This window comes from Coptis chinensis, chromosome 1, assembly GCF_015680905.1.
Source record: "Coptis chinensis isolate HL-2020 chromosome 1, ASM1568090v1, whole genome shotgun sequence".
In the NCBI taxonomy this organism is placed as follows: Eukaryota; Viridiplantae; Streptophyta; class Magnoliopsida; order Ranunculales; family Ranunculaceae; genus Coptis; species Coptis chinensis.
Genome location: NC_141456.1, coordinates 13,615,899 through 13,628,938, shown reverse-complemented (window position 1 = coordinate 13,628,938; position 13,040 = coordinate 13,615,899). Strand labels below are relative to the sequence as shown.

The 13,040-nt window shown below is 37.8% G+C and overlaps 1 protein-coding gene and 1 pseudogene across 2 annotated transcripts; one reads left to right on the top strand and one right to left on the bottom strand.

Annotated features, from left to right (window-relative positions):
• Positions 1-5,176: 5,176 nt before the first annotated feature.
• Positions 5,177-6,888, top strand: LOC147522311 (putative xyloglucan 6-xylosyltransferase 5 pseudogene; annotated as a pseudogene). The gene has a single exon (XR_015212950.1). The product of XR_015212950.1 is annotated as a putative xyloglucan 6-xylosyltransferase 5 pseudogene (transcript).
• A 3,196-nt stretch (positions 6,889-10,084) lies between these two features.
• LOC147522310 (uncharacterized) lies at positions 10,085-12,552 on the bottom strand. Its single transcript, XM_086560071.1, has 2 exons — positions 11,484-12,552; positions 10,085-10,510 (listed from the first exon to the last, which is right to left on the bottom strand). The coding sequence occupies exons 1-2, from the start codon at positions 12,030-12,032 to the stop codon at positions 10,424-10,426; spliced, it is 636 nt and encodes a 211-aa protein (XP_086416197.1). The 5' UTR covers positions 12,033-12,552; the 3' UTR covers positions 10,085-10,423.
• Between the last annotated feature and the right edge of the window lie 488 nt (positions 12,553-13,040).

The window sequence follows — 13,040 nt, the reverse complement described above, 5'->3', positions numbered from 1 at the left end:
AGGTAGCAAACCACTTCCTATTTGGACACATGTGGTAGGAACACCCGGAATCAAGAATCCACGTATCGGTCACGTGGTCGTCTTGTGTAGACACCGAAAGACTTACATCATCTCCATCGAAGCCGGAAGCAAGACTTGCTTCACTAACATCCTCATTCTCAAACTTACCACTCATTTTGTTACTCTTTTTCGGGCTAGGGCAATCACATAGATAATACCCCTTTTCCTTGCAATTGTAGCACCGTACATGTTTTAAAGGCTTCTTCGAACTACCCTTCCACTTGCTTATGGAAGTCATCTCATTCGACATCACCCTCGCCATCTTTTCTTTTGCTTATTTATCAAACTTCTCTACTTTAAATCTAGTATTTGACATCTTGGGAGCTTTTTTTTTTTCAAGTCACACACAATAACCTAAAAAATATCTCACTCAGGAATTTTATCGAACACCTTGTCTACATGCACAAATTTAGAGCACTATGGTTCTTGACCAAAACTCAAAATCCTAGGTCGTAAACCTGGCTCCGATACCAATTGTTGATAATAGAATAATGCGGAAACAACGTTACCCACAACAAATATATCAATCCTACACAAAGATCGATCATTCTCACTAGACAAGACTTCAACACCCTCCAAGTACTATCCCAACGCTTCTCATTAACAATTTAACAAGCATATAAAGTAAAGATAATAATGCAAAAGAGAACCAACCACAAGACAAGGATATATCGTGATTTGGCAATTTGCCTACGTCCACACTAGCGAGATCCAAGCTTTACTAGATGTCCGGAGCAACAGATTACAAGAGCTCTCAATTCACTTACAAAGAATGAACACTCAACTCACTAAGAATTTCTCTCTTACAATTTCTCTCTTTCTATCTTTTGGTTAGGTTAAGTTTCTACAGGAAAAACCTATATTTATACTATTTCAGAAAACTTCCGAAAAAGTCAAAATTCGTGCTGAAATAAGGTGGAGCGCGGGTCGCTCCCTCGACTATGCAAAGTTGAGCGCGGGTCGCACCTAAATCACTGGAGGTCGCCAAAGCAGGAGCGCGGGTCGTGCCTTGCCCAAGTGTAACTGGAGAGCAGGTCGCGCCCTTCACACCAGAATGAGAAAACATCGTTTTTCTCTACAATAACGTATGCCAATATCACTTCATCTCATTATGCTTTCTTATGTACAATCGATGACGTGCAAAAACCCAAGAACTTTAGCGAAGCATCCAGTATGGAGAAAGGCGTTGCAAGAAGAACTTAATGCTCTAGACGAGAATAAAACTTGGGAGATTGTTATGCTACTGTACGGAAAGAAAATTGTTGATTGTCGGTGGGTGTTCAGAAACAAGTTCAACAGTGATGGTTCCTTAGAGAGGCATAAAGCTCGACTTGTTGCAAGAGGATTCACCCAAACTTATGGTCAGGACTACAAGGAGACTTTTGCACCAGTTCTAAAGATGAACACGTTTAGAGTTCTTGCATCTATAGCTGTAAATCAAGACTGGAAATTATTTCAGATGGATGTTAAAAATGCATTCTTACACGGAGATTTTAAAGAAGAAGTGTATATGAGCATCCCACCTGGACATCCGAATAAGACTAAGGTTGGATTAGTATGCAAGTTAAAAAAAGACTATCTATGGACTTAAACAATCTCCACAAGCGTGGTATGCCAAGCTTAGCTCTGTTCTAACTATGACCGGCTTTAAGCAAAGTGATGTTAATCCTTCCTTATTTGTTAAATCTAGCAGGTCAAGCTTGGTTGTTGTTCTTATTTATGTTGATGACATAGTTATATATCACAGGTAGACCATATCGAAATCTCTAAGCTCAAGGATTTACTGCACAAGAAATTTGCCATCAAGGATCTGGGTATTATGAAGTACTTTCTTGGGATTGAAATTACTTATTCAAAAAGAGACATATTTCTTAATCAAGGAAAGTATGTGTTGGATATTTTGAGTGAAGCAGGTAAGCTGGGGGTAAAACCATCTGATTCTCCAACTGACAGTAGAGCCAAGTTGGACAACACCGGTGATCTTCTTACTGACATTGGTCAGTATCAGCAATTAGTTGGTAAACTGATATATTTAACTATTACCCGGCCAGATATTTTTTATGCAGTAAGCTTGGTTAGTCGTTTTATGCATTCTCCAAGGACTCCACATATGTATGCAATTTCTAGAATACCGCGAAGACGTGATCCGAAAGCGGTGTGACGGGGGATATTTGGATGTGGAAAAATGGGCATACATCTACATCGCTACGAATCGATCAGGTAGGATGTCCAGTTGATCGGCGGTCTACTTTCGGTTATTGTACTTTTGTGGGAGGTAATTTAGTCACTTGGAAGAGCAAGAAACAAAATGTAGTGGCTCGTTCTAGTGCAGAAGCTGAGTACAGGGCTATGACTTCCACCACCAGTGAAATCATATGGTTTCACGCTCTTCTGAAGGATTTGTGTTTTGGTTTGCATCTGCCAACTACATTTTACTATGATAATCAAGCTGCTATACACATTGCTGCAAATCCGGTGTTTCATGATAGAGCTAAGCATATTGAAGTTGACTGTCATTTTGTGCGTGAAAAAGTACAGTCTAACATTGTCACTATTGCCTCCTTTGTTCGAAGTGACCAACAGCTTGCAGACATTTTTACCAAGGAATTTTCAGCTTCCAAGTTCCATGATATTCTCTCCAAGTTGGGCTTGCTGGATATCTTCACACCAACTTGAGGGGAAGTGTGGGAGAAGTCAGAGAAGGCTCGGGCACGTTTATATTGTACATGATGAAGGCGCGGGTGCGCCCTAGTCGGTTTTGACAGAGGTTCGATAGATTCGTATGTTTTCTATAAAGGAAAGTCTCTAATTTTTTTAGAAACAAGAGATACGAGTATGCACTCATATTGTGCTATATATAAACCTCTGTAGCACAAACCTAAATCAATCAAGCAATAAACATTTCTTCTTCCGTGGACGTAGGATGCCGCATTGACACCGAACCACTATAAATTCTTGTGTTTTGTCTTTTTGATTGGTTGTTTAATTCTACATAGCATTGCAGTATTTGACATGGACTAGACTAAATATATAATTTTCAGTCAATCAAGTCTGTCAATATATACACAAACCTACTGTACTTAATTTTGCAACTATCAAGAGAATTCGGAGATATCTCAAGGGTACACTTGAAAAAGGCATCTATCTCACTAAAGGTTCACAGCTTCTTACTGCCTATTCTGATGCAGATTGGGCTAGTTCCCCTGATGATAAGGTATACTATTGGCTTATGTGTTTACTTTGGATCAAATTTAATCTCTTGGTGTGCAAAGAAGCAGTCACAGTATCAAGGTCAAGCACAGAGAGTGAATATATAGGAGTCTTGCTTATATTGCTGTAGAGATTTATTGGACTTGTATTTTTCTCAATGATCTTAAAGTTTGTCTGTTACAATCACCACTGCTATGGTGTGACAACATAAGTGTTATCTCTGTCTAGTAATCCCATCTTTCATGCTATGACTAAGCATGTGGAAGTGGATTATGATTACGTCAGGGAATTGGTAACAAATCAACTTTTGGTCATCAAATATATATGTTTGATCAAATAGCTGATGTTTTCACTAAAGGACTTTCAAGACAGATTTGAAGACTTAATTTCCAAGCTTTCAGGGGAACATCTCCCTTCAGCTTGAGAGCGCAGAGAGTTCGATCATGAAAGTTAACATTGTTAGTTATAACAGAATGTGACAGCTAAGCATTAGTTATGTGTAACAAATTCTATAACTGTATTGTGTATAGTATAAATAGAAAAGAGAAGAATTCATTCAATAAAGTTTTTCATTTTTGAGTCATTGTAAATTTTATGTTTTTCATTTTATTTTCACTTCCATGCTGAATGCAAATAAATTGATCCGATTCAGATCAATGTTGGGACAAATCAATTACAGTATTAAGTATCATGATCCCGTATAACATGTATACAAAAGTGAATAGGAAAGTGGATCAGTAACCATTTTTAGTCCTTTTCTCGAGGATATTGGAATGATGCTACATGCAAATTTTATTTTAGAAGGGACAAAATTGCATCTCAGAACACTTCAACAGCCGCCTACTCAGGGAAGGAAAAACAGTACCCATATATGGGCAGTGCCGCAGTGGAACATGACTCTGTATAGGGGTGAAGGACCAAATCTATTATTTTATACACTAAATTATATGAGAGTGTGATGTTGCTGAGCTTTTGGGAGGTGTGTGCACGTTAACGTTGTCGTTTTGATTAGTCCATTTATTTAGTTTTAAAACTAGTTTTACTTACTTTTCAAATCTCCTTGATTGTTGCTGGATTAGCGAGGATCTCTATCATGTTGGGACCATTTCTTCTTCGATCTAAATCCACCATGGACTTCCATTTGTAGAAATTTTTACGTTTTAATAGTTTTAGTTTCTTTCAATTTGCACACAATAGAATAATGTCATACGACTACACCAATACCAACAGAATAACCACAATTAAATTCACAATCTAGTGTACACAGTATACCGAATCGATGAAATTTTTAAGGAAACAACCTTGCTCATACTTACTGGCCTTCTTCATGTCGTCCCAACTCGTGGACACTATTACTGTCGCTGTCTTTTACAGTTTTACCCAATTAACCTCCATAAAGACCTCTAAATCAATTGGCTGGCAAATGAATTATTTTGTCGAGAAAAAATAGAATTTAAAGCATCTCTAGGTGGTAGTATCACTTCTCAAATTTTTCAAATTTGCTTTTAAAACTCGAAATTTTCCGAAATTCCAACTCTAGGTGGAAACAAATCCGGTCGCATCAATTCTTCAAGGTCGCGTTTTTGTTTCAAGAATTTGGCGATTTGGATCGGACGGAAAAGCTAACTAGTAATGTCGCGCGTCATTGCAAATGTCTCCACAATTTTTTTTTTAAGTTTGATCAGCACCACGGGCCAGTGGTATTGTCGCACGAGTTATTTTTTTTTGTGATACCATATTCCAAATTTGCGAATGATATTTGCGACCACTTAGAGTTGGTCAAAATTTGCGACCAGATTCTCCAAATTTCGTTTTGAAATTTGAATAAAATATTATCACCACTTATAAAAACAAACACACCCTAATAATAATAATAAATTTTGTTTTTACCAAAAAACCCTATTACAAAATTTTCCAAACCTTATTACAAAACAACAACATTCCCCACTACCTTATCATTCCAATATAAAAACATCCCCCATTTCTTCTACACACTTGAAGTCGGTGTCGGAAAACTCCCTTTCTTCTCCCCTCAACAATCATGACATAATTATCAAATCTAGTAAAAAAAAAATGGGCCATGAAAAAAAGAGAGGCGGAGGAACAAACCAAACACTTCCAACAACAACAACCACCACCGCCCGACGTACATCAATACCACGTGGCAGACAGATCTCAAAAACATTCAACAATCTGAAAATCACAATCCTCTGCGGCTTCGTAACAATCTTAGTCCTACGTGGCACTATTGGCGTAGGTAACTTAACCGGCGGCTCAAGCTCAAGCGAAGCTAAAAAAGTTATTGAAGACACAAACCGGATCATAGCTGAAATCCGATCCGACTCCGATCCAAATGAAATCGAAGTTTATCTAAACACAAATGATACGTACAGCTTAGGTCCCAAAATAAAAAACTGGAATGAAGAGCGTGAGATCTGGCTTCAAACTCACCCTCAGTTTCCCAGGACAGTTAATAACAAGCCACGTATGCTACTCGTGACAGGGTCACCACCCAACCCGTGTGACAACCCAATTGGCGACCATTACTTATTGAAGTCGATAAAGAACAAGATTGATTACTGCCGTATACATGGGATTGAGATTGTGTATAATATGGCACATCTTGATAGAGAATTAGCTGGATACTGGGCGAAACTCCCGTTGATTAGGAGGCTTATGTTGTCACATCCAGAGGTTGAATGGATCTGGTGGATGGATAGTGATGCATTGTTTACTGATATGGTGTTTGAGATTCCTGTTAGGAAATATGATGGCTTTAATTTAGTTGTTCATGGGTATCCCGATTTAATGTTTAATCAGAACAGTTGGATTGCGTTGAATACCGGGAGTTTTTTGTTTCGGAATTGTCAGTGGTCTTTGGATTTACTTGATGCTTGGGCACCTATGGGTCCCAAAGGACCGATTAGAGATGAGGCTGGGAAAGTTTTAACTGCTAATTTAAAAGGTAGACCTGCTTTTGAAGCTGATGATCAATCTGCATTGATTTATTTGTTGATTTCCAAGAAGGATGAGTGGATGGATAAAGTGTTTTTGGAGAATTCTTATTATTTACATGGGTATTGGGCGGGTTTGGTTGATCGTTATGAGGAGATGATTGACAAGTATCATCCGGGATTGGGTGATGAGAGGTGGCCATTTGTTACTCATTTTGTTGGGTGTAAGCCTTGTGGGAGTTATGGGGATTATCCAGTTGAGAGATGTTTGAGTAGTATGGAGAGGGCTTTTAATTTCGCTGATAATCAAGTGCTTAATTTGTATGGGTTTAGGCATAAAGCATTGTTGAGTCCGAAGATTAAGAGAATCAGAAACGAGACTGTGAAACCGTTGGAGTATGTAGACCAGTTTGATATTCGACCCCCAGTGCAGAAAAAGACGATAAGTTGCATAACTTGTGAGTTAGTAGTTTACTACTGCTTTTCATGAATCTTGAATGTTGTAATTTTTTTCAGTTAGTTCAATTTGATAGCATTTTAGAGATAGTGGGTTGTGTTTGTATTGATTTTACTGTACTGCTTTTGAGAAAACAGAAGTGGTATTTTTTTAATTACTACTGTTTTATCCAGATAAGAAGAAATAGTGATTGTTTTGTTAATCCAACTTTCATCTCTAAGTGGGTCTCTTCAGTGTTTCTATTTTAGTTTTGGATATGCTTAACATGTTTTAGTCCTCAGCTCAATTAGATCTTCTCTTAAATTGGATATTTGGTAATGTTTGGGATGGTTGTTAGAAACCCAGTGGAAGTGTTAGATTTTTATTTAGGTTGAAGTATTTCCCACTAGCGTGGTGCCATTGCATTCGCCTTCCAACTCACAGATGGTCCGTCTATACGAACGATACTAGGAAGATTTAATTTTCATTGTTCTAGTTCTTACTATCATATTTGTTTCGTATCTTTCTGATGGACTGAAGATGTTTTAGACAACTTTGGTGTGCTTACCTTATACTGATATATGTGAAGAAGTTTCATTCTAGGGACTGGTGAGTACGAACTGGCTACTTTCCATTATTTCATTTTTTGGTTTACGTCAATATCTTTATATTTGCATCTAAGACTCTATTTGTTGCAAAGCAAATCTTTAATGATTCTTGAAAGAAGTATCTTCAAAGTGTTACTGTGGTCATTAACTAATATACATTCGGTCTAAACCAGGCCATGGATGTGAATTACAATCCCTTTATTTCCCTAGTTTCCAAACAGTAGCAGAGTCTTGATTGTATTTGCATCATCCTTGATAGGGGTTTTGGTAAGTGGGAGTGTGGGACCACTTACTAACACAATTAATGCCCTAAAAACACATTAGTTTTGCTTCTGTTTTGAGCAGCATGTTTGGTCACTTTGCTGGTATGGAAAGCGTAAACCTTGAGAGTTCAGATTGATGAACCCTTTTTGCTGTATCTTTGTAGTTTCAGTGGTTCAAGGATGGCTTATGCAAACAGTTTTGATTTATTTCAAAATTTGTGTGTGATACAACAGATGTTTCTTCGTAGATTGTCCTTCATTTTTCTCCCTCTTCTCCTCTGCCTCTCTGATCCAGAGTTGTGATGAGGCCTACTCACTCTACTTTGTATGGTACGGTCCCATATCTCTTTGTGGAGCTTTCTTTTTCTAGAGTTGTAATAACATTGGAAGCCCAGGCAACAAAGTTTGACTTCCAACCTTAAAGCATCTAGAATGGGCCCCGACCAAACTTAGGGTTTTAAATGTTCTTTTGTTAACACGATGCCACTATAAATGGTTCAGTTTAAAGAGTTGTGTTTGCTCTTCAAATGAAATGTGCCGAGTTTTTTTTTTTTTTTTTTTTTTTTAATTGTTTTTTGACGGCCTTGTTTCCATGTCTGCTTGATGGGGTTTAAGACCTTTTTTATATTTACCTTTTCTTTCTATTTTTGTTTGTCGCCTATGTATGTGCTTTTTCCTCTCCTTCTCTCGTTACATCTCACCTTTTTGGTCTTATGTTTAAGTAATTTTGAAGTTCTATCATTTGGAACATGGATACCTTCATGTTAAATTGGATATGCTGAATAGGATGATCCTCTGATGTACTCCCCATATAACAATTCTGTATATATGATGTCTTCCGAGTATCACCTTTTTTGGATTTGTATGCAATTCTATTATGTAACCTGTCGTTGCCTCCAGTAAATAGATTCTATGAATCATCTCTCAGGCTTTAATATATTGTTGAGGCAACCTTGTGGTTCTACCAATTTGTACTTGATGTAGATTCTAGCCTTTGATTTGTTTCCTCGGATGAAAGGCCCTAATTATTTTCCTGAAAGAATACATATATTAAATAAAGTGTGCATGTTCTCATTGCACACTTCAGATTGCTCTTGAAGGTGAAGGTATGTGGGGAGACTATAAATAGTGCTTTCATTTGGTTTGCAATTACAGATTGAATTCTCCCATATGCCATTTCGAAGCAACTGGCATGTGCTAGAAGCCATTGCACTTCAGCACTTGTTTGCTTTTTTAAACTGGAATTGTTTCTGCGTAGTATTCTTCCATTCTCAACGAGTTCAGAATTCGTTTTTTGTGCTTTCAGTGAACAGAGATATCATTTTTATTTATTTACTTATTTTGTTTTCTTATCTAGATATGTTTCTCATCGCCCTTGGGCATCCTTCCAAGTTTGAACACTTCAAAAGATAGCGCAGGTTAAAAAGAGAGAAGTATTTGAGCTATAAAATAAGGTAGTCAGTTTGGACTTTGAAGTGTTGCTCACTTCCGAAATCCCCATTGTTTCGCATTTCCCAGAAGTTATCATCACATTGCATTGAAAAAAAATTCCTCAACAACCTATCGTGTCTGACACTCCGACAAATAGTTGTGTTCTTTATTCTCCATCAAACCTCTTTAACAAAGTACAACTAGAGACTCGAAGCAATTGTATGCCAATTCAGAAACTGCACTTGAACTGATTCTGGAAGAGGAGGTAGAGAATGCGACAATGTGGGGTTTAGTGTAGTTAATGACTTAATGCTGCGTCTTGCTGCTCTGCTGTTTTGGTTTGCCTTCCTAAAATTTCCCTTGCCAGAAACAAGTACGCAATCAATTAGAATTAGGTTACTGTGCATGCCCTTTTGTGAATGGTGGTATTTACTATTTAGAGTTCCACTATAGCTATACGTTGTGAGGAGTACTGAGGACCACAGATGGTGTGAGTTCGGTACAAGTTTAGGTTGTGAGGAGAACTGAGGACCACTGATGGTGTGAGTTCAGTACAAGTTTAGGTTGTGAGGAGTACTGAGGACCACTGATGGTGTGAGTTCAGTACAAGTTTAGGCCCATTCTACCAATCAAAGGTAAAAAACCCATCGACAGTGATCCGACAATGCAAGCGTTTGTCAAGGAGCTTGTCTCTTATGTTCTTATGTTGAAAAAAAGTTCTACAGGGGAACTAATGCTGTTGCAGACTGGTTAGCATAACAAGGAGCTGAAGACCTGCTATTGGAACTTTGCATCAATCTATTGTCCCACTGGTCAAATAATTCTGTAGGAAGACGTGATATGCAGGACTCCTAGGAGGGTGACTTCTAGTGAACTTATGTGCCAAGTATGGTTGTATTAATCCTATTCCTAAAAAAAATAAAAAAGTTAAATTTGGCTTGAACAAGAATGAATCCAAGTTGACAAATCGAACATTCAGCATAAAATCCTTCCCAAAGGGAAGGGTCAGTTGGCCAGTCATTGATATTGGTTAGACTCGATTCAGATCTTTGGTAATCCTAGCTTCCCTTAAACCTAATTCATCATTTTTTTCTGAAGGAGATATCAGTGATGATGAAACCATTAAAATAATAGTAAATATTTCCACGTAATCATTAAACTCTTTGCTTTATCGATTGTTCTGTCAGCACCACTTGCAGTCTGAAGGGCTAATTCTTCGGAGGGAAGAATTATTATTATCACATTAATGAAAGAAAAAAATCCACACAGTATAAAAAGTGTGCTTATAATACATTGAGCCGGTAAGGACCAGAATACTTTGTTCACATATGACAGATATCAAGATGAATAATGAACTTAATTCGCCAGTAGGGCAAGCCCAATTGCAAAGTTCTAAGCAATATGAGTTTAGACATCACGAAAAGTCATCTGGTTGGACAATTGAAGTCAGGGTGGGCGTAATCAAACACTCCGCAGAATAGGAACTCTGCGACGAGTAGACAATAAGTGATTCAACTGTGAAATTTGATCCAAGAGCTGACTTATCTTCTGCAAAATGGAAATACAAGCAAAAACTAAGCTTCAGTTATAAAGCTGGAGACAGTAACATGAAATGCAAAGAAGAGTAGGACCTAGTCTGTTATAATTGCAGCCATATAGTGAAGTTACAAGAATTAACTCAAAAGCCAATTATCCTCTATTTCTACATACCTCATCTATGTGTCCATTCGATAATATAGGAGAGTCTCTCCTCTGTCCATGCTAAATGGTAATCCGGCTTAGAAAGTATTACTCTACTGAAAAATTGGGGTTAAACGACCACATTAGGTCACACTCTCATTGCCATCCAGATATTTTTGAGCCGTACATTTCATCCATGATGTGCAAATCATGTATCTTATACTCTACGCATCCATGTGACGTTCTAATAGACAAAACATGTATCAGTTGTAATTTATTGTTTTTGAACATTTATTGTGTACTGTTCCTATTATTATCAATCATGCAATGATAGAAAAACTCGAACAGATTAGTGTTCAGCCACGAAATGCTAAAAGTTTCATAAGAGGCATTAGATACAAATTTAACAGCTTAAACATGGCATGATACTGGTGTAATATCAAAGACATGGTTTTAGAGGCTCAAACACAACAAGAACACCCTCGTTTTCCTAGCTGCCCCTCATTACAACCTATTGTGTAGTGTTGTCCACTGAAACAGAGACCTTATCTACCTTTGTATAGCTTCTACAACTTATGTGTTCATCTATTGCCTTTTAGCATCACATTAACTCCAAAAAAAAACTTGTACCCAACATTATATTCTATCCAACCCCTAACCCCTAAATAATGCAAATAGTTTCTTTATCTTCAATTCATAACAGTTGTTACTACAGCTGGCAATAACTCTACCAACATGATATGTCCATGTTTCTCCTTGAAGGGCAACTTAGTTTCACATACCAACTACAGTAGAAAAAAACATTCACACGTGGGCATTTTAACAAACATTTCTCACGTACCTCATCTTGCTTCCCTAAAAGAATAATCAAATGCTCAATCTTGTCATCTCGAGATTGCCGCCTCCATCTCTGCCACCTAAAATACCACAAACCCAGTACCCATGCAACCGTAAAACCACCACCCATACACAGAAATGACAAATTCACCCTTGTTCTCGCATAATAATAATAACGAGCCAAGTACACAAGACGTAGAATCTTTGACCAAATAACCTCGTACCCCAATCTCAGTTTCCTCATCACTCGCAAATCCAACGGTTCAGTTTGTGGTGCTGGTGGGCCATGTTGTTCTTGTTCTACTACTACATCAACATCAACATCAACATCAACATCAACATCAACGTGGTGATTATAAGTATCTCGAGGAATGTGAAGACCTTCATGATTGCTAGGAGGGAAAACATCGTTCTCAACCATTTCCCATTCCCTTGTTGTTGCTGATTGGTGGGCTTGGACTTGTTGGTGGGCTTCAAATGGAATTTGTTGCCAATCATCTTTTACTAAATAATGTACTTGTTCTTCTTCTGAGATTTCTCGTTTCTCCTCCATTATTATTTCATGTTCAAAACAAGGCAATATGTTTTTTCTTTATATTTGACCCACACAAATCTCATCTTAATCATAAGCCCAATTGTCTGGAGGTGAAGCCCAGCATGGCAACAGTTGAAGGACTCACCTGATATTGGGCGAGCTTAATTCACTTTTAACCAATAATTCTACATAAAATTCACACATTCATCCGACACAGTGACGTGGCGGATGATACAAGTCATATATCTAATATGATATATGACATGTATCATTCTCTTACACAATGATATTGTAGAACCAGAGGATTCAATTCAATTCACTTATATATTTACTTTATTGAATTCTAAAAAGGTTACTATTGTTTATAGAGACGTTACAAACAAATAAACAAAACAGTCGGTGACTTGAGAAACACGAGGCGCGGGTCGCGCTCTGTTTGTATTGGAGACTATACATGAAAAAAGTATATACATCTTTCTACACTCCCCCCTCAAGTTGGTGCATAGATGTCAATTATGTCCAACTTGTCAACTGAGCTGTCAAACACCTTGTGAGATACACCTTTGGTAAGAACATCAGCTAATTGCTCCTTTGAGGTTACGAACGGAAAACAAATAACCTTCATGTCAAGATTTTCTTTAATAAAATGACGATCAACCTCCACATGCTTTGTTCGATCATGCTGAACTGGGTTATGTGTAATTTGAATGGCGGCTTGATTATCACAATGTAAAACCATAGGTTTTTGAAGCTTGAAGCCCAATTCCATCAAGACAATACTGATCCATAACAATTCACATACTCCCTGTGCTAGACCTCGAAATTCAGCTTCAATTCTGCACTCGATATGGCAACAACTTTCGGCTTCTTACTGCGCCAAGTTACAAGATTTCCACCGACAAAAGTGAAATATCCTGATGTAGAACGTCTATCAGTTTTATCACCAGGCCAATCTGCATCTGTGTATCCGACAATATCCAATACATCATACTTTCCAAACGGTAAATCTTTGTCGGTGTGCCTTCT

Bases quoted from the DNA above. Each gene is read 5' to 3' on its own strand.
- LOC147522310 (XM_086560071.1), bottom strand. From the start codon at position 12,032: ATGGAGGAGAAACGAGAAATCTCAGAAGAAGAACAAGTACATTATTTA. The intron at 10,511-11,483 runs GTACGTGAGAAA...TCCATTTTGCAG, and splicing joins TTTTAGGGAAGCAAGATGAG to AAGATAAGTCAGCTCTTGGA.